The sequence below is a fragment of the Nansenia antarctica genome (genome assembly GCF_963989245.1).
Source record: "Nansenia antarctica genome assembly, chromosome: 19".
Taxonomy (NCBI): Eukaryota; Metazoa; Chordata; class Actinopteri; order Argentiniformes; family Microstomatidae; genus Nansenia; species Nansenia antarctica.
Genome location: NC_137692.1, coordinates 1,633,803 through 1,659,792, shown reverse-complemented (window position 1 = coordinate 1,659,792; position 25,990 = coordinate 1,633,803). Strand labels below are relative to the sequence as shown.

The window sequence follows — 25,990 nt, the reverse complement described above, 5'->3', positions numbered from 1 at the left end:
TACAGGAAACATTTTAAATCAAATTCAATGTTCTTGTGTAAATTCAACATTGAACGTTATCTTGTGTAAATATTATTTTCAGCTCTATTATTACACCCTACACACGGGGGAGAGGGAACATCTGTACAGCCAACATCTCAGGGAAAACACATCGCTGTCCAAGTGCATGTGTGCAGGCTTGATCTTAGTGGAAAAATCACAACCTTTGAGTTTGAGTGTATGAAGCTTGATGTGAATGTAAAACTACATCATGACATCATGTTATGATTCAACATCTTTGAGCCTTAGGTGTTCAGTGTGATCTCCCTTAGACTAGTTTACACAGGGTCACTGAAGAGCCAAGGTGCCAAACCCCAAACCCTGGGTAGAGGGGCTCAGTGAATGTGGAGTGGAATGTGTGCAGGAGGGTCAGTGTGTCAGAGGAGACCCTGTAGAAGGACAGAGTGCCGGCCGACCAGTCCAGATACACTCCTACTCTGTGGTAGTCAGAGGAGGGGACATGTATGACGGTTGGCTTATTATTGTGCCAGGCAGTGTAACGGTTAGAGGTGTCAGAGCAGAACAGACTCCAGGACTTGTCATTGTGTCCCAACACACAGTCATTACCCCCTCCTCTCCTGCTGATTCCTTTATATGTCACTCCTATATTAGCATCTCCCCTCCACTCTACCTCCCAGTAGCAGCACCCAGTCAGACCCTCTCTACACAGTATCTGTGGACAGCCCTCAACTCTTTCTGGGTGATCAGGATACGGCTGCTTCTCTTCCACATATGTCACCTTTCTGTTCTCCTCAGACAGAGAGAGGTCTCTGTGTGCTGTGTTTGGGTCCAGTGTGAGCTCACAGGCATCTGAATGAGAGGGCCAAAATAATAATCAAATCAATACAATTGTATAAATTACAATATTCACATTCAGATCTTGTTAAGCCCAGTTCACATCTATGCAACGCAACGTGACGGGTCAGTTTTAGAACGTTTAAACCGTTGTTAGAAAAAACTTGGCAACTACTTGCGACTTATTATTACTTGCGACATTATCTAGCTAGCTAACTTGCCTTCCATTTGAAACGCAAATGCATTAGCTGTCAAGGCTAACACGCACACACACACTAGATAAAAACATAAAAACACACCGCTACACTCATATTCAGACCCCATTGTCATGACAGACCTAAAAGTTGAGTAAAGCCAGCTCCCTATATAACAACAACAAGGGATTATTGGCTACTGTCATGTCTAGGATTACCACGCCCGTCAGGCGAGTTCATTCTATAATAAAGAGTGCCCAACATGAGACCGCAAGTTCGATGTGTCGTCCAAGTTATTGATTATTGATTAGATTCTGCAAAGTCTAGTAGACAACTGCTCAAGGAGAGGAACAACGCCTTCTCAGCGAAGGACAAACTGCTGTACAACACCACCAGGGCTAACCTAAACCGTGGCATCCGGGAGGCCAAGGCAGACCACAGAGAGAAGATTGAGGAATGCTTCCTGAGCAACGACTCCAGGCGGGTGTGGCAGGGGGTTCAGCACATGACAAACTTCAGAGCCAACAGGCTCACAGCCGCTGAGGGCGACCCCCTGCTGGCGGAAGAGCTGAACTCCTTCTACGCCCGGTTCGACGAGGGGCGAACGGAGGTAACCACAACACAAACACCACTCTCTCCAGCTCTCAGCAGCCTCACCCTCACAGAGCATGAAGTGAGACGCGTGCTGAAGGCGGTGGACCCCAGAAAAGCCTCAGGGCCGGACGGCGTCCTGGGACGGGTGCTGAGGGACTGCGCCAACCAGCTGGCCGGGGTTTTCACCAACATCTTCAACCAGTCCCTGTCCCAGGCCACCATCCCACCCTGCCTGAAAACCTCAACAATCATCCCAGTCCCGAAGAAAAGCACGGTGAGCTGCCTAAATGACTACCGCCCGCTGGCACTCACACCAATCATCATGAAGTGCTTCGAGAAACTGGTCCGGGCCCACATAGTCACATGCCTCCCGCCCAACCTGGATCCATACCAGTTCGCCTACAGAGCCCACAGGTCCACAGAGGACGCCATCGCGACGACTCTCCACTCCACTCTATCCCACCTGGAGAGGGGGAACAGCTACGCGAGACTGCTCTTTGTGGACTTCAGCTCTGCTTTCAACACTATCCTTCCAGACAGGCTAGTGACCAAACTAATAGACCTGGGACTATCACACCCCATCTGCGCATGGATCAAGGACTTCCTGTCTGACTGCCCCCAGAGAGTGCGGGTGGGCTCCCACACCTCCACAGCCCTCAGACTCAGCACTGGGTCCCCCCAGGGCTGCGTGCTGAGCCCCATCCTCTACAACCTCTACACCTACGACTTCACCCCCGTCCACCCCAGCAACTCCATCGTAAAGTTTGCAGACGACACCACCGTGGTGGGCTGCATCTCGGGGGGGGGACGAGGCGGCGTACAGGGATGAGGTGGAGCAGCTGGGCAAGCTGTGCAAGGTTAACAACCTGCTGCTAAACCAGCTAAAGACCCAGGAAATCATCGTGGACTTCAGGAGGAAAAAATCTGAGGTCCAGCCCCTGCTAGTCGATGGAGGGAGTGTGGAGAGAGTCTCAACTCTCCGATTCCTGGGGGTGCACATACAGGAGGACCTGTCCTGGAGGACCAACACAGCAGCCATCATCAAGAAGGCACAACAGCGGCTCTACTTCCTGAGAGTCCTCAGGAAATACCACCTCAGACAGGAGCTGCTTGTGACCTTCTACCGCTGCACAGTGGAGAGCATCCTCACCTACTGCATTTGCGTGTGGTTCTCCAGCTGCACAGCCGCAGAGAGGAAAGCGCTACAGAGAGTCGTGAGATCGGCCCAGAAGATCATCGGCGCCCCCCTCCCCTCTCTGGAAGAGCTGTACAACACACGCTGCCTCAGGAAGGCCACCAAGATATCCAGGGACCCATCCCACCCTGGGAACGAACACTTTGTTAGGCTGCGCTCAGGCAGGCGGTTCAGGACCATGTCCGCACGGACAAATAGACTGAAGCTCAGCTTCTACCCTAGGGCCATTCAGGCCCTGAACACAGCAAAGACCTAGGTTCTAGGCCCTGGACAATCTAGACAACTTGATAGCAGCTACTAGATTGTAAACATAAGTGCAATATTGAAATACAACTGTGAACATTTCAAACCTGCTAACTGCGACACTTTAAATGAATGTGCAACAATACTATGTGCAATATGACAACCCTTGTGTACATAAGGTTCAGATATAGGAAAGGTTAGGATATGTATAGCATAGCATAGTGTACAGCACAGTGTTTTATTGTATAGTATAGTAGATAGTGTACATAGCCTTTATTTATGTAAACCAGCTCTTTTCCCTTTTTTATTTTACCCTTGGCCCTCTTGTTTTTAGTCTTTTTCCAAGCACCAGGGGAGCCCCCCCTACTAAATTTCGCTGTATGGTACCTGTACTGTATTAATGACAATAAAGACCATTCATTCATTCATTCATAGAGATTCAACAGCGACGGAGGGGTCAGTTTCATGTCACTCACAAAGATGTACCCCTTTCTAGGTGAGAGTTTCAAGAGTCTTGCCTACCTGTATACAAATGTCTAGCTAACTTTTCATCTTTCTCAGCAAAATCATGTAATAGCTCACTCACTTTAAATTACATTTATTACATTCTGCTGAGACTTGACATGTCAAATAGCTGGCGATTCCTTGCGATTGCGAGTTCCGTTGCGTACCGTTGCATCGCGTCGCATAGATGTGAACTGGGCTTTATATGCTAACATAATTGTTTTCACAAAATACTACTTATTAATTTAAAATGCTTTACAAGGGATACAACTAATAAACATTTACTAATATTTTCGATTTACATATGAATACAATACTGGTGCTCTGTTTGAACTCTGCTGTACCCTGATTCTTGAGTAATATCACAGTCCTGTTCTCTACAGTGTTGGAGACTTACATTTGATCAGCCCAGGTTTGAGCCTGAACTTCCCACCATGGTCCACACTATATCAACCACAGAAGAACATACAGTGGTTGGATGACACACTCACAATCATGTGGGAAATAGATAGTGTGCATTAATCTCATTGATGCGTCCAGCCACATATTCAGCCTTTACCTGAGTGTCTGTAGTTTACAGAGTGGATATTTCTGTACAGCAGAGAGCAGCGCCAGTCCTGAGTCTCCTGGGTGATTGTAGCTGAGGTCCAGCTCTCTCAGGTGGGAGGGGTTAGACCTCAGAGCTGAAGCCAGAGAAGCACAGCCTTCCTCTGGGACTCCACAGAATGACAACCTGGGGAAATAGTGTCACTCCATCTGATATCAAGAATCTGATTGTTCCTCTCTAATGTACATCTTTACAGCTTTAAATCCTCTTAATTCAGCAGTTGAAAGGCTAGACACATTGTATTTAAGTGAAGAACATTCAAACTAGTACATTATAATGGCCCTACATACAATGCTTCTACACCCCAAAAGACCTCACCTCAGTGTCTGTAGTTTACAGTGTGGACTCCCCAGTCCAGCAGAGAGCAGCTTCACCCCCCCGTCACGTAGATCATTATGACTGAGGTCCAGCTCTCTCAGGTGGCAGGAGTCTGAGCTGAGAGCTGAGGCCAACGCTTTACAGCATCTCTCTGTGAGGTGACATCCATTCAGCCTGAATGAGGAATACAAATAAATACATGCAGCCAAACGATCACTGTGGTGCAAGACTTCAGGAGTGAGAGTTGTAGTTGCTCTCAACAGTGGAGCAAGCAACCATGGATACATTTGTAGTCACTGGATTTCTACGTCTGGTACAATGTATTTGGTAGCTATTGGGTTAGTGCAGAATTGTGTAGCCCCATGAGCTGATCTAAGGCCAGGTAGGTCAGGATTTGAGGAGGGCAAACATATCCAGAGAGTGAAGACAGAGCAGCCCCCCCTCCCACCACACCTACACACACAGACACCCACCCACCCACCCACCACACACACACACACACACACACACACACACACACACACACACACACACACACACACACACACACACACACACTATAGTAATTGAATGGAAGATAAAGTATCTTGTATAATAATGTAACTGTCTCAATCATTGAGCTTTTCTGTGCAAGTATAATTAATTCTATAGAATAATCATGTAACAGACACTTAGGAATGATGTGTCTGACAACAATAGTCTAAGACCTCACCTCAGTGTCTGTAGTTTACAGTGTGGACTCCCCAGTCCAGCAGAGAGCAGCTTCATGCCCCTGTCACGTAGATCATTATGACTGAGGTCCAGCTCTCTCAGGTGGCAGGAGTCTGAGCTGAGAGCTGAGGCCAACGCTTTACAGCATCTCTCTGTGAGGTGACATCCATTCAGCCTGAATGAGGAATGAATACAAGTTAAGTCATTTTGAGTCTGAGAAAAATTATGTGATGTGTTCTATCATTTCCAATTGCATGTCAGGATATAATGACATTTTCATCAAAAACCCTTACATGGGCTGTTTTAGGATTTTAACATTTCACTAGACAAAATGTATATGTTTTCTAGTCATTTCACTTAGTTTTAAAGTTGAAATCATAATGTATACAGATGTTTCATGCCTTGAATGATGGATCGAGCTTTCAGTTTTAGATGAGTGGCCTGCTCCTTCCAACTGCACCAAATGTAAACTCACTGGCCAGCTAACTTCTCATCTCTATACTTTAGATAAAAAAAAGCTGACAACCTCATTAGCTGAACTGTGAACAAGCTATGTTTTACTTTATGTCAGTCAAAAAGTCACCATTTGAGCCGCGGTGTGATTATACGTGGAATGCAATTTCTTCTGTTCAATCCGTAAATCATACTAAGTGATCATGAACAGCATAAAGTCACTTTGCCTCTTGCATGAATTTGTATTGTTTGCTTTATGTACTATGATATACATTATACATTTTTGTGTGTCAACAAAGTATGAATGAAAAGGAGGCCATCAAAGAATGTGTTGTTACTTTTACTTGTGATGAAGAGGTTTTCTTTGGCTTTTTCATCAAGCAGCCTACTCACTAATTACTATTCTACAATGCATTTTCATAACCCTGATCCTCCTAATTTACGTTTAATTAGAGTAATTCTGTATAAGTAAAAATCTACTTACAGTGCCGTCTTAGAGGCTGTGACCACTGGCAGCAGCCTCAGAAGACCCTCTTCTGATCTGGAGTATTTCTTCAGGTCAAACACATCCAGCTCCTCTTCTGAAGTCAGCAACACAAAGACCAGAGCTGACCACTGTGCAGGTGAGAGATGGGCTTCTGAGAGACTTCCTGAGCTCAGGTAGCTTTGGATCTCCTCCACTAGAGAATGGTCATTCATCTCATTCAGACAGTGGAACAGATTGATGCACCTCTCTAGAGAGGGATTCTCCCTGATCTTCTCCTTGATGTACATGACTGTTTCCTCATTGGTCTGTGAGCTGCTTCCTGTCTGTGTCAGAAGGCCTCGTAGGAGATTCTGATTGGACTCCAGTGAGAGGCCCAGGAGGAAGCGCAGGAACAAGTCCAGGTGTCCATTCTCACTCTGTAAGGCCTTGTCCACTGCACTCTTGTGTAAGTGAACCAGGGGTTTGCGTGTGAGTGATGACCAACGCTTCCAGTGTGAGGATTTCTGTTTGACCAGTGGATTCTCATTGCTGTTGTTGAATGTGAGGAACACATATAAAGCAGCTAGAAACTCCTGGATGCTCAGATGCACAAAGCTGAACACGTTGTGAAGCCCACACTCCTCTCTGAAGATCTGAGTGCACACTCCCGAGTACACCGAGGCGTCTCTGACATCAATGCCACACTCTCTCAGGTCTTCCTCATAGAAGATCAGATTGCCCTTTTCCAGCTGTTTGAAGGCCAGTTTTCCCAGTGACAGAATTAGCTCTTTATCCCAGTGTGGATCTCTGCCATGGTCTCCAAGGTACTTCACATTCCTCTGTTTGGTCTGAAACACCAGGAAGTGTGTGTACATCTGTGTCAGAGTCTTGGGCATCTCTCCTCTCTCTGCTCCACCCAACAGTCTCTCCAGAACATCAGCTGAGAGCCAACAGAACACTGGTATGTGGCACATGATGTGGAGGCTCCTTGATGACTTCATGTGTGTGTTGATTCTGCTGGCCAGGTTCTCATCACTGATTCTCTTCCTGAAGTACTCCTCCTTCTGTGGGTCGTTGAACCCTCGTACCTCCGTCACCCGGTCAACACAGTTAGGAGGGATCTGGTTGGCTGCTGCAGGACGGGAGGTTATCCAGATGAGAGCAGAGGGAAGCAGATTCCCCTTGATGAGGTTTGTCAGCAGAACGTCCACTGAGGTTGACTCTGTGGCATCACAACATGTCTCGTTGTTCTGGAAGTCTAGGGGAAGTCGACACTCATCCAGACCATCAAAGATGAACAGAACTTTATACATGTCAAAGTTGGAGATTCCTGATTCTTTTATTTCAATGAAGAAATGACCAAGAAGTTCATTCAAACTGCGTTTCTTGTCTTTCATTAAATTCAGCTCCCGAAAAGGAAGTGGAAATATGAACTGGACATCCTGATTGGTTTCTCCTTCAGCCCATCCCGTAATGACCTTCTGAGTAGAGACTGTTTTTCCAATGCCAGCGACTCCCTTTGTCAGCACACTTCTGTTTGGTTTGTCTTGTCCAGGTAAAGGCTTGAAGATGTCAGTGCATTTGATTGGTGTCTCCTGCATTGCTGGTCTCCTGGATGCTGTCTCAATCTGTCTGACCTCATGTTCATTATTGACCTCTCCACTTCCTCCCTCTGTGATGTAGACCTCTGTGTAGATCTCATTGAGAGGTTTTGGGTTGCCTTGTTCAGCTATTCCCTCAAACACACACTGAAACTTCTTCTTCAGGGTGGACTTGAGCTCATGTTGGCACAATACAGCGAGCTCATCTGAATGTCAACACAATTAACAAAATATTTGTGGCACACTTTACATTAAGTTGAACCAATACCTGCAGTAACTGTTATTACATTGTTTAAATACATTGATTTACTTAACAAGTTGTTATATAGTAATTAATTACATAGTATGTAGTGAATGATATAGGAAACTGTCAAACCCTGTTACTATGCAATTATATGCAAACAACCAATTGTGTTACTGCTGTAATTACAGAGATACTAAGTTATAGAGGCAACACAATATAAAGATTGACCAAATAGGGATATACAGTACATAGTAATTACAGTCAGTGGTGTTTATATTTCCAATAATATCCCAGCCCAGTAACACTTCTCTGTGAAAACATATGAGGTCTCTTACGTTTCTCCAGTGTGTCAGCGAGCTCCTTCTGGTTCATGTTCCTCAGGACGTGCAGTGTGATCTTCAGAGCCCCCTCTCTGGCACTGCTCTCCTGCTTCTCTTCTTCTACATCTTCCTCTTCCTCCCCCTCACTCTCAAGGCACTCTGGGTAGTCTTGAGAAATGAGCCTCTTGAACCTCTTCAGCTGATTTCTCACTAAAGTGATGACATTGTCTTCAAGCAACTGAAACATTTAGATTAAAAAGGAGGAGTGAGATGGTTAATAATAGGTAAACCTTTACACCCAGTAGAGAGACTGAATACAAACATCACATCACTTGACTTTGGCATGCAATTGAATCAAGAAAAAAAAAAACTTTTGTATGGTGATTACTTAGCCATGTTCCATGTCATACTTTCTCTTTAGCTCACCCTGAATATGGAGGCCAGTTCACTTTGACGCTGGACAGACTGACCACTGGGAATCTCTGACTCTGGTCTCTCCACCTGGTCACTGGGGATTCTGGGTAAAAACAACAAATAAGGAGATGTATTTATCCAGAGAAGTGTGAATGAGGCCCAGTTTCCCAAATATAATAAGTTAAGAGTGTATACCACTACTGAATGTTATTGGCAGCCTCATATGGTGATTAAACCTCAAACTAACCTTTGACCAGAATGAGGAGGTCTTTCTCTGAAGTGTAATGGATGTCCCATAGACCGGTCACTCTTCATGGACACACAGGTGGGTACAGGTGAGGCTGGTCTCTCCTGCTGGACCCTGGATTACAAGGTATAGTTGTGTTTTTGAATGAGCTGAGCTCTTAGAACCAGTTACACAGGAATGTGGCATTGTGAAGGACAGAGTGTTAATGAACCTGTCTTCGTTTCATTCAGGGGATCTGTTGTGAATCCCTCATCGGCTCCGCCCCCTCCTGCCTCGTTGGCGCTCGTTGAGCCTCATCAGGCTCAAGTGGAGACAGCTGGGTCCAGCTATCAACTCAGGAGGAGGCAGCCCTATAAGAAGCCCCAGAAACCTTCCTCCGACGCTTGATTATTTTGACCCATGTGGTTAGTTGTTTGGCTCTCCCTGTTGTCTATTCTCGTTCAAGTAGTTTCACTTCAGAGTTTTGTTTGTTTGTTATTTTGCTAACCTTAGTTGTTTTCTTTGTTGATCCTCGCTCCCCAAAGGAACCTGCCTCCCCCTGCCTAGACCCCCTGCCTGCCTATCGACTACGTCTCCTGCCTATGTCCCTGCCTGCCTAACGACCACCCCTCCTGCCTATGCCCCTGCCTGCCTGCCGCCTACTCCTCCTGCCTAACCCCCTGCCTGCCTGCCGCCTACTCCTCCTGCCTAACCCCCCCCCGTCTGCCTGCCTGCCGACTATTCCCCCTCTCTGCTCTGGACTGGTTAGTACACGTACATATTTCAACACTTCACTCATCTACATATCTACACCACACTAGTTTTGCACGCTAGACACTCACACCCAGACACATAGAGTACAGTCCCACTCACACCTCATTTACATTATCCAGTTCTCTGGCATCCACACATTCCCCCCACTTAGGCCCCGTTAGAGTAGGTTTATTCTTTTGTCCATCATTTTAATAAATCCTTTTATGGTTAGTTTGCCTCTTGTGTCCGTCTGTTCTGGGGTTCTGCCACACTTGACTCTTTTGCTAGTGCTACCATAACAGAATAATCAAGCCCTCATGAGTCAAGGCAGCACCTCGGGGCAGACGCCCGCAGTTAAACCCAACCCAGTTTCCCATTCAGTTGACGAGCTTGTTTCCGCCCACGCGGCCGAGCTCGCGTCCCTCCAGGCGGAGTTGAGTAAGGCTTTCCCCTCCGTTCAGGGTAACATCGCTGAGCTCCAGAAGTCGTCCACCTCCGCCTCAGCTGCTCTCGCCTCCCTTGCTGTCCAGATGGGCACTCTTGCCTCTGCGGTGGCTTCCATCCAGCTGAGGCTGAACACGCTCCCTGGAGGAGCTGCAGTCCCTGCTCCCCCTGCTGATTCACCGGGGGTTCCAGCCCCCCCAGGGCGAGCTCCCGCCCAACCTGGTTACCCCTCGACCCTTTGGAGGGAACTTTGATCTGGGCAGAGGGTTCCTGACCCAGTGTGAACTTTTTTTTGCTTTCCAACCGTCCAAGTATGGGTCAGAAGAGGCTAAAGTAGCCTTCGTTATGTCCCTCCTGGTGGACAAGGCTCTAGACTGGGCCATAGCCGTGGTGGGCAGAGACCCACATCTTGCCCAGGACTACGAGGCGTTCCGCCGGGAGTTTTCCTTTTTGTTTGACCACCCCTCTGACGGCGCGGACGCCGCCTCCAGGATGCTGGAACTCCGGCAAGGCTCCAGGACCGTCGCGGACTACACCCTAGAGTTCCGGATCCTCGCCGCCGACAGCGGGTGGGGAGACATAGCGCTCCTTTGCGCCTACCGGCGGGGTCTGAGTGAGGCGGTGAAGGACCTTATCGTCCGGGACCGCCCAGGCTCCCTTCAAGAACTGGTCACCTTGTCCCTACAAATGGATGAGCGCCTGCGGGAGCGCCGCCAGGAGCGCAGCCAACGCGCCGTGGGGCCCCCTCACTCGGTCCCCAGCCGCACGTCCTCTCTCCCCCGTTTTGCGGCTGCCCACTCGGCCCTGCCCCCTCGGGTTCCCATGCTCTCCCCAGCCCCGTCCACCTCTGAGTCAGCGGAGGAGCCCATGCAGGTCGGCCGGTCCCGCCTCTCTCAGGAAGAGAGAGAGCAGAGAATGCGGGGCGGGCTGTGCCTGTATTGCGGAAGACCCGGACACGTCCTCCGAACCTGCCCGGCGCGGCCAAAAGACCCGGCTCGCTAAAGGAGGGGTTTTTGGTGAGCCGTGCCTCGATCCCCCAACCCATCAAGAACCACAACCGGCTGTTCCCAGCCACCCTCTCCTGGGGTGAGGAGTCCATTTCTGCCGGCGCCCTCATTGACTCCGGGGCCGACGAGTGCTTGATGGACATCACCCTCGCTCGTCAGGCCGGCATCCCGCTCATTCCCCTCGACCATGCCTTGTTCCCCCAAGCCATCGATGGGAGGCCCTTAGGTAGGATCACGCATAGCACTGAATCCCTCACCCTCACCATGTCCGGTAATCACGTCGAGACGGCACGTTTTCTTGTCCTCCACGCCCCCACTGCACCCCTAGTATTAGGTAGGCCGTGGTTGGAGAGACACGATCCCCACATCTCCTGGACCACTGGACGGATTTTGGGCTGGAGCATCCCCTGTCATGCCAACTGCCTACGCTCCGCCCTCTCTCCGTCCAGCGGTCCCAGGCCCTTAGTCTCTCCCCCGGACCTCACTGGTGTCCCCTCTACGTATCTTGACCTGGCCATGGTGTTTAGTAAGGACCGCGCCCTTTCACTTCCTCCTCACCGGCCGTATGATTGTCCCATCAACCTCCTTCCCGGGGCAGCCCTTCCCAAGGGTCGTCTCTACAACCTCTCGGTCCCGGAGAAGGAGGCAATGCGCAATTATATAGCCGAGTCCCTAGCCTCGGGTGTAATTCGACCATCGTCTTCCCCCCTCGCGGCGGGCTTCTTCTTTGTGGCGAAGAAGGATGGTGGCCTGAGGCCCTGTATAGATTTTCGTAGTTTAAACACCATCACTGTTAAGAATAAATACCCACTCCCCCTTATGAGTTCCACTTTCGAGCCACTCACTCACGCCCGGGTGTTCACTAAACTTGACCTCCGCAACGCCTACCATCTGGTTAGGGTCAAGGAGGGGGACGAGTGGAAGACCGGGTTCAACACCCACCTCGGTCACTTCGAGTACCTGGTCATGCCCTTTGGCCTGTCCAATGCCCCCGGAGTCTTCCAGGAGCTGGTCAATGACGTGCTGAGGGACATGATAAATGTTTTCGTGGTTGTTTACCTGGATGATATCCTGATCTTTTCCCCGACCATGGAGGAACACCACCAACACGTGCGCCTGGTCCTACAACGGCTCCTGGAGAATCGTCTCTTCGTCAAGGCGGAGAAATGCGTCTTCCACTCCTCCTCTGTGACGTACCTGGGTAACGTCGTGGAAGAAGGGCAAATGCGCGCCGACCCGGCTAAGATTAAGGCGGTGGCAGAGTGGCCACGACCCACCGACCGAACACAACTCCGGCGCTTCCTCGGGTTCGCCGGGTTTACCCGGCGGTTCATCAAGGGGTTTAGCCAGGTGGCGGCCCCTCTCACTGCTTGTACCTCCACTGTTCGCCCGTTCTCTTGGACCCCTGAGGCTGAGGCGGCCTTCTCCACCCTGAAGGGCCTCTTTACGACCGCGCCGGTGTTGGCCCACCCGGATCCAGCCAGGCAGTTCATCGTGGAGGTAGACGCTTCAGACACGGGCGTCGGGGCCGTTCTCACCCAGCGGTCGGAGGAGGACCAGAAGGTCCACCCGTGTGCCTACTACTCTCGCCGGTTTGACCCTGCCGAGAGGAACTACGATGTGGGCAACAAGGAGTTGCTGGCCATCCACGCTGCCCTCGGAGAGTGGAGGCACTGGCTCGAGGGGGCTAAGCTGCCGTTCCTTGTGTGGTCTGACCACAAGAACTTGACCTATATGAGGACGGCAAAAAGGCTTAACCCTAGACAGGCACGCTGGGCCCTGTTCTTCAGCCGATTCGACTTCACCCTCACCTACCGCCCGGGGTCAAAGAACGTCAGGGCGGACGCCCTCTCCCGGCTGTTCCCGGGGGAGTCCCCGGATATGCCGGTGACCCAAGACACCATCCTCCCCCCTACCCGGGTGGTAGGTGTCGTCACCTGGGCCATCGAGTCGGTGGTCAGACAGGCCCAGCGTGCCGAGCCGGACCCAGGTACCGGACCCCGGCACAGACTTTTTGTTCCCTCCACTGTCCGGCCGCAAGTGCTAGAGTGGGGGCACTCTAGTCACTTTGCCTGCCACCCTGGCTCCCACCGGACAGCGGAGTTTATCAGCCGACGTTTTTGGTGGCCCACACTCCGGGGGGACGTTAAGGAGTTTGTGGGTGCCTGCACCATCTGCTCCCGGAGTAAGGCCTCCCATCGTCCTCCTTCGGGCCTCCTATGTCCCCTCCCTATCCCCGGTCGTCCTTGGTCCCACATCGCTTTAGACTTCGTTACGGGGCTCCCCTTATCCAAGGGTAAGGACACCATCCTAACCATTGTGGACAGGTTTTCCAAGGCTGTCCACTTTGTCGCCCTTCCCAAGCTCCCCTCCGCGGCCGAGACTGCTGACCTCCTCACGCTCCATGTGGTGAGGCTTCACGGCATTCCCCACAACATTGTGTCCGACCGGGGCCCCCAGTTCATCTCCAAGGTGTGGCAGGCCTTCTGTAAGGGAATTGGGGCCTCGGTCAGCCTCACCTCTGGATACCATCCGCAGTCCAACGGACAGGCCGAGCGGACCAACCAGGCCCTGGAGGCAGCCCTGCGTTGTGTCACCACCAGCAACCCCGCCTCCTGGGCCAAGTACCTACCATGGGTGGAGTATGCCATCAACACCATGGAGAGCTCCGCCACGGGTATGTCCCCTTTTGAATGCTCCTTGGGCTATCAACCTCCTCTCTTTCCCCAACAGGAGCTGGAGGTGGCAGTCCCGTCCACCAGGGTCCACCTCCGCCGGTGTCGGCGCATCTGGAGGACCACCCGGACCGCTCTGCTGCGGGCCACTGAGCGGTCCTGTCTCTGTGCCGACCGGCGGAGGGTGCCAGCCCCGGCCTATCGTCCCGGCCAGAAGGTCTGGCTGTTGGCCCGGGACCTGCCCCTCCAGACCGCCCAGACCTCCTCCCGTAAGCTAAATCCCCGTTATGTTGGGCCCTACACTATTGACCGGATTATTAACCCTGCAGCGGTTCGATTAAACCTTCCCCCTGCTCTCAAGGTCCACCCAGTATTTCACGTGTCCCTCCTCAAGCCTGTTTCCACTAGCCCCCTGTCCCCCCCCGTTCCAGCCCCCCCACCTCCCCGGGTCCTGAAGGATGGCGACCAGGTGTGGACGGTTGACCGCCTACTGGCTGTCCGCCGTAGGGGACGGGGGTTCCAGTATCTGGTGGACTGGGTGGGTTACGGCCCCGAAGACCGGAGCTGGGTGCCCCCGTCCTACCTCGCCGACCCCACACTCCTGGAGGATTTCTATCAGGCCCACCCGGACGCTCCAGGACGGTCGTCAGGTGCCTCCCCTAAGGGGGGGGGTACTGTTGTGAATCCCTCATCGGCTCCGCCCCCTCCTGCCTCGTTGGCGCTCGTTGAGCCTCATCAGGCTCAAGTGGAGACAGCTGGGTCCAGCTATCAACTCAGGAGGAGGCAGCCCTATAAGAAGCCCCAGAAACCTTCCTCCGACGCTTGATTATTTTGACCCATGTGGTTAGTTGTTTGGCTCTCCCTGTTGTCTATTCTCGTTCAAGTAGTTTCACTTCAGAGTTTTGTTTGTTTGTTATTTTGCTAACCTTAGTTGTTTTCTTTGTTGATCCTCGCTCCCCAAAGGAACCTGCCTCCCCCTGCCTAGACCCCCTGCCTGCCTATCGACTAAGTCTCCTGCCTATGTCCCTGCCTGCCTAACGACCACCCCTCCTGCCTATGCCCCTGCCTGCCTGCCGCCTACTCCTCCTGCCTAACCCCCTGCCTGCCTGCCGCCTACTCCTCCTGCCTAACCCCCCCCGTCTGCCTGCCTGCCGACTATTCCCCCTCTCTGCTCTGGACTGGTTAGTACACGTACATATTTCAACACTTCACTCATCTACATATCTACACCACACTAGTTTTGCACGCTAGACACTCACACCCAGACACATAGAGTACAGTCCCACTCACACCTCATTTACATTATCCAGTTCTCTGGCATCCACACATTCCCCCCACTTAGGCCCCGTTAGAGTAGGTTTATTCTTTTGTCCATCATTTTAATAAATCCTTTTATGGTTAGTTTGCCTCTTGTGTCCGTCTGTTCTGGGGTTCTGCCACACTTGACTCTTTTGCTAGTGCTACCATAACAGGATCCCCATTATGGTGGAGGGTTGGGGTGCGCTGGGAGGAGGAGAGTGGGGACGGTGTGGTCAGTCCAAATTAATATATTTGTATTGTAAGAAGCTTTTAGATGTTTAGTGGCCATCTCCCTCCAGGATCCACTCTCCTCCTCCGTGGACAAGCCTTCTAGTGAGAGTTGCAACACGGTCTTTTGTTACAGTACGCATTGAACTACAGTATATCTACATTATAAGTCTAACATTTGTAATTCTGCCTTTAATGATAAATGTTTGCTGAGCTCCTAGAGCTGAAGATGATGTGATTATAAGCTGTACAATAAATGATTGTTGCATTGTGGGCCTTACTCCCATGCTCCCTCCTTGATAGCTGATACCTAAGGCCCTCATTAAACAAACAGGTGGCCTCGTCTCACAGTTAGTTCATCACATCCCCATTTTACACCTACCCTTGTTTACTAGTTCCTTGTCTGAAGTGTATTGGAAGTCCCATAGAGTGGTCACTCTTCATGGACACACAGCTGGGTACAGGTGAGTCTGGTCTCTCCTGCTGGACTCTGTCATAACCACAACATCAGATCATTACAATTACTCTGTAGCCACTCTGTAGATATTAAAAGCCTTTTGGACAGTCATTAAAGGGCTATTGACAAGTTTCATACTATATACTGACTGAGATATTATTAAAAACCCATTGTTGTTTTAGGACATTGTATTTAGCCTAGAGGTTAGAGTGGCCGGCTAGCAATCAGAAGTTCGCTGGTGACTGACAAGTTGATTGCATGCCAATAAATCAGTAAAAAAAAGTTATTAAAGTTAAACATAGTTCCTGGGTCAAATGAATATTAAAATAAATGACATTGATGTTGCCATTCCAATGAATATATCTGTATTGTAGCTTTTAGGTGTTTAGTGGCCATCTCCCTCCAGGATCCACTCTCCTCCTCCGTGGACAAGCCTTCTAGTGAGAGTTGCAACACTGTCTGTTACGACAGTATGCATTGAACTACAGTACTACTTGAATAAGTCTAACATTAATCTGGTTATGGATTAAACATCTATCATTATCATCATCATCATCATGATAAATGCCCTCCAGAGATTCTTCTCTTACCCCATGGCTTTAACATCCCCAGAGAGACTCATTTTAGAGGCAGTGGTCCCCTCCTCTCTCTCCCCAGAGAGACTCATTTTAGAGGCAGTGGTCCCCTCCTCTTTCTCCCCAGAGAGACTCATTTTAGAGGCAGTGGTCCCCTCCTCTTTCTCCCCAGAGAGACTCATTTTAGAGGCAGTGGTCCCCTCCTCTTTCTCCCCAGAGAGACTCATTTTAGAGGCAGTGGTCCCCTCCTCTTTCTCCCCAGAGAGACTCATTTTAGAGGCAGTGGTCCCCTCCTCTCTATTCTCTCCTCAAGGAACCTCTTGCTTTCAACCTGAACGAGGAAGACACACAGCAAGTTAAAGGAGACCAGAAAATGTTTAAAAAGTGAAATGAGAAACCACATTATGGGGCTGCGCTCCCTGTCTAACGTTATATCTAACGTTACATATTTTACATGTAAGGCTGATTTTGCATGATAGTCATGCATTTTTAGATATCTATTTCCCCCCTTTAAATGGCATATGATGTCCGAAATGTTACTAAAGTTCAGCCGCAAAGTTGTTGCACTGTTGTCCTATCGAGTTTTACAGTAAATAAAGGTTTGAAAAATGTACCGTATTCCCACATGTACCGTAACATGTACAATACTGTACATTATCACAACTCAATGCAAACACTACAGAGGATCCATTACACACAACAATACTCACTGAAAACAATGTTCAGGGTGTGATGTTTTATTTATTTATTTATGGTCCTATACCACACACACACACACACACACACACACACACACACACACACACACACACACACACACACCACAATCATTTGCAACAAGTGTCTTAAATTGTGAGTCGTTATGTTTAATGAATGAAGCTAGGTGTGTTCATTGTGTTCAAATGTTGCTGACTGTGGCAAGCATTTTGCATCACATGAGCTTTAATTTGAGAATTTGAGCAGTTTTTTGCAACTTGTGTTTTAGCAAGACAAAATGTGTTTAGATTTATGAGAAAAGGAGGATTGTGTTTTAAATCCTGATGTTTTGTGAATCGTGTCTTCATGTGAAATGTGTTTATGGTTTTGGCAAATGGGAGCTAGTTTTATTAAATGTGTTTAGAGAACTGGTCATTTGGTTTAGAGAATTGGCTTTTGTGTTTTAGCAATTGGGAAAAATTGTAATAGACAAGAGAGTTTACTCACATTTCTGTTCTTCTGGCTTGGTTGTGGATACAAGTTGGAGCTCATCCCTTAGCTGTTACAGAGGAGAATGTCCATGCTCCATGATTCCCAGTCACCCCTTACAGACTCGATACTCGACTCCTCAGTCTCCAACACCAGCCATCGTCTCCAGAGTAAAGAGAAAACAGAGCTTTGCTGATCGATCTGGTAGTTTTAGATTGGTAGTCTGTACTTCTCCACTCTGTCTGTCAGTCAGGAGTAAAGACAGTCTGATGGCTGCTGTCTGACAGAGAGGTTAATCTGAGACTGACCTTCTCTACTGATTGACACAGAGGACAGATCAGGTGAGTTACCTGTTAATGTGTGACCATGGGAGGGGTGGGGCAAGATATTTCTCATCCAAATAAACGATACCGTGTTTGAACAATTCTGAGGAGGTGTCAGGTTGCAGAAGGCAGGGAAACTGGCAGTAGCTCAGCTCTCTTATGTGATCAAGACGTAGCCACACCCACCCACAGGTCTACTTCCTTATCACCCATCATGTAGCTGGGAGCACCAAGGAATCAGATCTTAAAGTGGAAAAAAGTAAAACTATAGTTTAGCTAAAGAGGTTTGAATGTTATAAGTACAGGTAATGATCAATACAATTACAGAGTTAGATACACATCCCCTCATCCTCTGACCACCAGCCCCAGATCTGTCTCTGTGCTGACCACTGACCCTGACCATAACTCTGACCCCTGACCCTGACCCCCCTCCTCCCCCCAGCTTCATTCTCTTATGTGAGCAAGGCACACACACCCACATCTGTAATCCTATTGGTATAGTCCTACTGGTATCTGTAGTCCTAGTATGATCTGTAGTCCTACTGGTATCTGTAGTCCTACTGGTATCTGTAGTCCTAGTATGATCTGTAGTCCTTGTTTTATCGATAGCTCCAGTGCATCAATAGAGGCAGCTAGTACACACTTCAGGATGAAGGGTAGAGAATCTGAATCACACAGAGCATCTCTGACCCCTGACCCAGGAAACTCAGTTCCATCAGCCTCAACTATGAGGTTTCTCTGATCGTAGGACAGGGCCCAGTTGGAGATGGTGAGGGAGGGGGGTTCCTGTTGCTACATGTGTACAGTACTTATCAACCGCAGATCTGATAACAGTAACTATGAGGAAGGTAAATTCAACTGTACTGGACCATAACTGTTAACATCATGATGCATCATAGTTATAGTACCCTCTCTTCCTGGTTAATTATCAACAAAACCATACAGTTACACAACGTTTACTGGTCAGTATCAAACCTCACACCACACCACACAACACAACACTGTTGGCCACTGGGGGCGGCTGTGGCGCAGGAGGTAGTGCCAGCGTCTAATGATCGTAAGGTCGGCAGATCGGCGGTTTTAACCCCGGCTGACCACATGTTGAGGTGTCCTTGGGCAAGACACTGAAAAGTACATTTTTCAAGCAGAGCACACTCTTCCTGGTTAATTATCAACAAGAACAATAAACAGTCATATTATTTTTACTACTCAGTATCACAACAACATTCAGAGTGAACATTTCCATCAGAGTTCAATCATGTCAAATATGATGATTAATCAACAAGAGAGTTTACTCACATTTCTGTTCTTCTGGCTTGGTTGTGGATACAGGTTGGAGCTCATCCCTTAGCTGTTACAGAGGAGAATGTCCATGCTCCATGATTCCCCGTCACCCCTTACAGACTCGATACTCGACCTCCAGCTTGGGATTCCATGGAAATTACAGGGAACTATGTGTGAACGAGGCTTTAGACAATATATATTTGTTGTAAGTCTCTTTGGATAAAGGCGTCTGCTAACTGCCAATAATGTAAATAGAAAAACCGAATTTTCAGGTTTGGGTGAATTTATCTGGTGAAGCCAAAACTCAAACCAAATAACTGGAAATCATGATTTGCAGAACTAAAAACACTTCCTAGACGCACAGGAAAAACACCTCAAAAACAGCTGTTGTTGCCAGAGATAAAATGCACATGTGTCCGTGCTCGTTCGCCCGCTAATGATTAATCAGAACATCTGGTTATGTTGATGCACATTCTTGTTGTCCAATTTATCCAATGTGCCAATGTTTCTCCTGAATAATAATAATAACTTGTATTTGTATGGCACTTTTCCTGCAAACAATCACTGTTGTAGCATTATGCGCACCAGGGGAGGCTGGATGCGGTTGACATCAGAGGACCGACTTATTGTCATGCATGAAGTGAACGGGGAATGGTATCAAACACACGGTTTACAATGAGCCCGTCCTCCGATGTCAACGTCTTCTAAAAAATGAATGAATGGACTTTATTGTCATTGCTACAGTACAGGTACCAAACAACGACATTTAGGAGGGGTGGCTCCCCTGGTGTTAGGAAAGAAAAAAATAAAAAAACTTTTAAAAAAAATCACAAGAAGGGAAGGAGCTGGTTTAAATAAATAAAGGCTATGTACACTATCCACTATACTATACTGTACAGATAGACAACTAGGGTTGTCATATTGCACAATAGTGTTATTGCACATTTATTTAAAGTGTCGCAGTTTGCAGGCTTGAAATGTACATGTTTGTGCCTCAGCACTACACCTGATTTTTTCAGTCCAGCAGCTGCCATCAATCCGTCCAGACTGTCCAGGGCCCCGAACCTAGGTCTTTGCTGTGTTCAGGGCCTGGACGGCCCTGTGGTAGAAGCTGTTCTTCAGTCTGTTTGTCCTTGCGGCCAAGGTCCTGAACCGCCTTTTCGAGGGCAGCCGGGTAAAGTGTTCGTACCCAGGGTGGGTTGGGTCTCTGGAGAGCTTGGATCTAGCCTCCCTATGTGTGTTTCATACCATCCCTCATTCCATTTAATGCAAGACCACGAGCCCGACCTCCAATGTCTACCTCCTCTAGCCTCTCCTTAATTGCCGCTGCTATGCAAATATAGTCCTATAGTCGCAGATGGAATATGATTAGGTTGTGTAGTATGTACCAGGCGACCACCACCTATCAGGACAACAGCACAACCACCCCCCCCCCCCCCCCCTCTCCGAGAAATAACGCACCCGGTTTGTCAGCAATGTTCACCTCTCGCTGCTTGGGGTCTGGTGTTACTACTGAGAGCGTAGAGCGGTAATAGCTGCTGGTCTCCGGCGCCTCACAGGCTACACTGTACACCTCTGGTCTCAGGCTACACTGTACACCTCTGGTCTCAGGCTACACTGTACACCTCTGGTCTCAGGCTACACTGTACACCTCTGGTCTCAGGCTACACTGCACCTCTGGTCTCAGGCTACACTGTACACCTCTGGTCTCAGGCTACACTGCTGCTGGTCTCAGGCTACACTGTACACCTCTGGTCTCAGGCTACACTGCACCTCTGGTCTCAGGCTACACTGTACACCTCTGGTCTCAGGCTACACGGCACCTCTGGTCTCAGGCTACACTGTACACCTCTGGTCTCAGGCTACACTGTACACCTCTGGTCTCAGGCTACACTGTACACCTCTGGTCTCAGGCTACACGGCACCTCTGGTCTCAGGCTACACTGTACACCTCTGGTCTCAGGCTACACTGTACACCTCTGGTCTCAGGCTACACTGTACACCTCTGGTCTCAGGCTACACTGCACCTCTGGTCTCAGGCTACACTGTACACCTCTGGTCTCAGGCTACACTGCTGCTGGTCTCAGGCTACACTGCTGCTGGTCTCCGGCGCCTCACAGGCTACACTGCACCTCTGGTCTCAGGCTACACTGTACACCTCTGGTCTCAGGCTACACTGCACCTCTGGTCTCAGGCTACACTGTACACCTCTTGTCTCAGGCTACACTGCACCTCTGGTCTCAGGCTACACTGTACACCTCTGGTCTCAGGCTACACTGCTGCTGGTCTCAGGCTACACTGCTGCTGGTCTCCGGCGCCTCACAGGCTACACTGCACACCTCTGGTCTCAGGCTACACTGTACACCTCTGGTCTCAGGCTACACTGTACACCTCTGGTCTCACGCTACACTGCTGCTGGTCTCAGGCTACACTGCTGCTGGTCTCAGGCTACACTGCTGCTGGTCTCCGGCGCCTCACAGGCTACACTGTACACCTCTGGTCTCAGGCTACACTGTACACCTCTGGTCTCAGGCTACACTGCACCTCTGGTCTCAGGCTACACTGCGTCTCTGGTCACAGGCTACACGGCACCTCTGGTCTCAGGCTACACGGCGCCGGATTTGGCTGAAACGGCGATGATCTGATCCGTTTGCACCTCACATACTCATTGTGACATGTATTCTAAGTTGTGAGAGTTATAGGGCCAGTTTCACAGACGAGGCTTAAGCCTAATCCTGGACTAAAAAGCATCTTCAATGGAGATTTTACATTGAAAGTGTGATTTAGTCCAGGACTAAGCTTAAGCCTTGTCTGTGAAACCGGCCCATAGTGTTACGTCCTCCCCCAGGGACGTGCAAGTGGGCCACCATAGAACAAACAAAAATATAAAAACACACCTCTTCCCTGATCCTAATCCAAAAGCCTAGCGAACTAACTATCCCTACCACGTAGGCTGTGCTGGTGATGTTGAAGAACATGTCTCCCTCCTCTACACTGTTTCACAGTTAACAATCATAATCAATTCAACTGCTCTTCCTAGTGCAATTGTCTGATGTGGTGTGGGCCAGTGTTTCCTCTAACATTGAATAGGCGGGGCAGCCCCACCACCAAGCACCCCTTCTCCCCTGTTGTTGTTGTGGTGAGCTTGTGTATCACTCACCCATAGAAGAGCAGCAGGAGAGCCAGCACAGGCAGGTTAGTGGAAGACACGTAGGCGTCCAGGTGGGCCCGGTAGAAGTCCCTGAGGAGGACAGGGGACATGATCTGGGACCGGGGAATCCAGCTCCGTTCCTCTGGCCCATATCCCTCCCAGTCAACTAGGTACTGGAAACCCCGGCCACAGCGACGAACCTTCAGGAGTCCCCTCACTGTCCACTGGGAGTGACCATCCACCAACTGAGGAGGGGGCGGTGCAGGGGCTGGTGGCATCAGGTCGCTGGCGACATAGGGCTTTACCCGGGAGACGTGGAACACCGGGTGGATCCGACGGAGGGAGTGAGGGAGTACCAGCCGGATGGCAGCGGGGTTAATGACCCGGTCGATGGCGTAGGGACCGATGTACCTCGAAGCTGACTTCCGGGAGGAGACATTGAGGGGGAGATCAGCCGTGGAGAGCCAGACCCTCTGGCCCACCTGGTACTCAGGAGCTGGAGTGCGACGACGGTTGGCGCTCCGGGTGGGTCGGGCGGTGGCCCGAAGCAAGGCTGAGCGAACAGAGGTCCAGACTCGACGACAGTGAAGGAGGTGTGCCTGGACCGAAGGTACTGACGCTTCGCCCTCCTGAGTAGAAAGCAGGGGTGGCTGGTACCCCAAGGAGCACTCGAAGGGGGACCGGCCGGTGGCTTCATTGACCATGGCGTTCAGTGAGTACTCCACCCAGGGTAGGTCCTTGCTCCAGGAGGATGGATGGAGGGAGGACATGCAGCGGAGCGCCGACTCCAGGCTCTGGTTGGCTCTCTCCGCCTGCCCATTGGTCTGGGGATGGTAGCCGGAAGAGAGGCTGGTCGTGGCCCCAATCCCCGCACAGAAGGCCTGCCACACCCTGGACGTGAACTGGGGGCCACGGTCGGAAACCACATCCTGGGGAAGCCCGTAAAGGCGGAAGACGTGGGTGGTGAGTAGCTCCGCCGCTCCGCCAAGGTCGGTAGCTTTGCCAGCGCCACCAACCGCACAGACTTGGAGAAGCGGTCCACGATGGTGAGGATGAGAGACGGGGGAAGGCCGGTCAAGAAGTCCATGGCGAGGTGGGACCACGGTCGACCGGGCATGGGTAGAGGCCGCAGCAGTCCCGATGGCGGCCGGTGGGATGCCTTGCTGCGAGCGCAGGTAGGGCAGGCTGAGACGAACTCCCTGACGTTCGCGGCCATGGTGGACCACCAGAACCGCCGGCGCAGGAAGGACAGGGTGCGTAGGGCCCCAGGGTGGCAGGTGAAGCGGCTGGCGTGGCCCCACTGCATCACCTTGGTCCTGACGGCGTCCGGGACGAAAAGGCGACCGGGGGGACCAGTTCGGGGATCTGGCTGGGTGCGCTGGGAAGCTCTGACCACCGCCTCGATTTCCAGGGTGACCACTCCAACGACCCGGGAGGATGGAATGATGGTGTCAGGAGTGGTGGGTTCCTCCTCCGCGGCATGAAGCCGAGAAAGGGAATCAGCCTTGGCGTTCAGGGAGCCCGGACGGAACGTGAGGTGGAAGTTAAACCGCCCGAGGAACAGGGCCCAGCGTGCCTGACGGGAATTCAACCGCCTGGCCGACTTGATGTAGGTTAGGTTCTTGTGGTCCGACCAGACGGTGAAGGCGTGCTCTGCGCCCTCCAGCCAGTGCCGCCACTCGTGGAACGCCTCCACCACCGCCAGCAGCTCGCGGTTCCCGATGTCGTAGTTGGCCTCGGCGGAGGTATAACGGCGGGAGTAGAAGGCGCAGGGGTGCACGGTCTGGTCCTCCGACCGTTGTGAGAGCACGCCACCGACGCCCGTATCTGAGGCGTCCACTTCCACAATGAAGGGCCTAGAGGGGTCTGGGTTGATTAGGACCGGCGCCGAGGTAAAGAACCTCTTCAGGACACTGAAGGCTGCACTGGCTGCCGGTGTCCACGTGAACTGGCGCAGGGGGGAGGTGAGGGCAGTGAGGGGGGCGGCTACCCGGCTGAAGTCCCGGATGAATCGCCGGTAGAAGTTGGCGAAGCCGAGGAAGGACTGCAGCTGTTTCCGGGTGGTAGGTTGGCTCCACTCGACGACGGCCCGAGTCTTCTTGGGGTCAGGGCGAGTCAACTCACCCTCCACGATGAGCCCCAGGAACTCCACAGAGTGAGCGTGGAAAGAGCACTTCTCAGCCTTAATAAAAAGGTGATTCTCCAGTAGGCGCTGGAGGACTAGGCGGACATGTTGAACGTGCTCCTCAGGGTTCCTGGAGAATACTAGGATGTCATCCAGGTAGAGGACGACAAAGATGTCCAGCATGTCTCTGAGGACGTCATTCATGAGGGCCTGAAAGACGGAGGGGGCGTTAGTGAGACCAAAGGGAATGACGAGGTACTCATAGTGGCCACGGGGGGTTTTGAACGCCGTCTTCCACTCGTCCCCCTCACGAATCCGGACCAAATGGTAGGCGTTCCGGAGGTCCAGCTTAGTAAAGATGGTGGCCCCAAGGAGGGGCTCAAAGTTGGAGCTCATGAGGGGAAGAGGATAGGTATTCCGGATGGTAATGGCATTGAGCTCACGGTAGTCGATGCATGGCCTGAGGGTTCCATCCTTCTTCTTTACGAAGAAAAACCCCGCTGCCACCGGGGAGTGTAATGGACGGATGAGCCCCTCAGCCAGGCAGTCGGAGATGTAGGTGTCCATGGCTGCCTTCTCCGGGGGGGCAAGGTTGTAGAGTAGTACTGAGCACTGGTATAAGAATTTGAACCAGAGAACAGCAGTAAATGCAATAACCCACAGTCGTCGCTGATGACGACTAGGATCATATGCGATTAGGATACGGGATTAAAGGGACAGGCGAAGAGAGAGGGAAAAGAGAGGGATTTCCTGAAATCCAAATTTCCCGCTAAATTCGGACCAATAACAAAACTGTTTTGCAAGCGCGTCAGCGATTCAGTTCCGTTTGCAGTGCGAGCACAAACCGAGACGAGGTTAATTGCAACATATTGTAACTTACTACTCCCTAAATCGGAACGAAATGTAGGTCTGACAGCACCCTTACTGAGACTACCGATTGACAGACACTTTAAAGCAGAGTTGCTAAATGCCCTGATTATGGACATTTAATTGATTGTGCTAAGTCCAGGACTTTTCCATCTCCCCTTTCTCTTCATGTGTAGTCGTATATCAAAAAGATGTTAAGATATGTTCAGTACAAGAAAAGGCATATTGTTGAGGTGTTGTGCTGGATAGCAGCTGCACAGTGGCAATAAAACAATGTCAAACAGCAGAGATTGTGATAAGTGGGGATAGAAGAGGGGCATTTGAGAAGCTTATGTTGTGCCTTTACACTGTGCACATATGAATAAATTGTAAAGTTTTAGGTTTGTACTAGTGACTGCTTCTTTTCAATATGTTCAGCAACATTGACAACATAAAGACAGCACATCCTAACAAAGGCCCCCTGATCAATTAAAAACTGAACACTTCTTAAACTATTTTTAAATCAAAATGCCACTTACCAACACTGATTAAATAAAGAGAAAATAAAACATCATGTTTATCTTTTATGTGATGTTTATTTAAGAAAACAGTGTTTATTACATGACTGAACTGCATTATCTCATTTAGCCCTAAGTAATCTTTTTACAACAAGTACAAGTCTATACACCTGACCCACCTGACAGGAACATCCAT

The 25,990-nt window shown here is 50.3% G+C and overlaps 1 protein-coding gene across 1 annotated transcript; it reads right to left on the bottom strand.

Moving 5' to 3' along the window:
• Nucleotides 1–307: 307 nt before the first annotated feature.
• On the bottom strand, nucleotides 308–25,990 carry LOC308174244 (NACHT, LRR and PYD domains-containing protein 3-like; the record flags this gene model as incomplete). Its single annotated transcript, XM_080549323.1, has 11 exons — nucleotides 308–849; nucleotides 3,962–4,008; nucleotides 4,124–4,297; nucleotides 4,490–4,663; nucleotides 5,202–5,375; nucleotides 6,138–7,926; nucleotides 8,300–8,522; nucleotides 8,711–8,801; nucleotides 15,713–15,820; nucleotides 22,315–22,395; nucleotides 25,974–25,990. The coding sequence occupies 11 exons, from the start codon at nucleotides 25,988–25,990 to the stop codon at nucleotides 308–310; spliced, it is 3,420 nt and encodes a 1,139-aa protein (XP_080405449.1).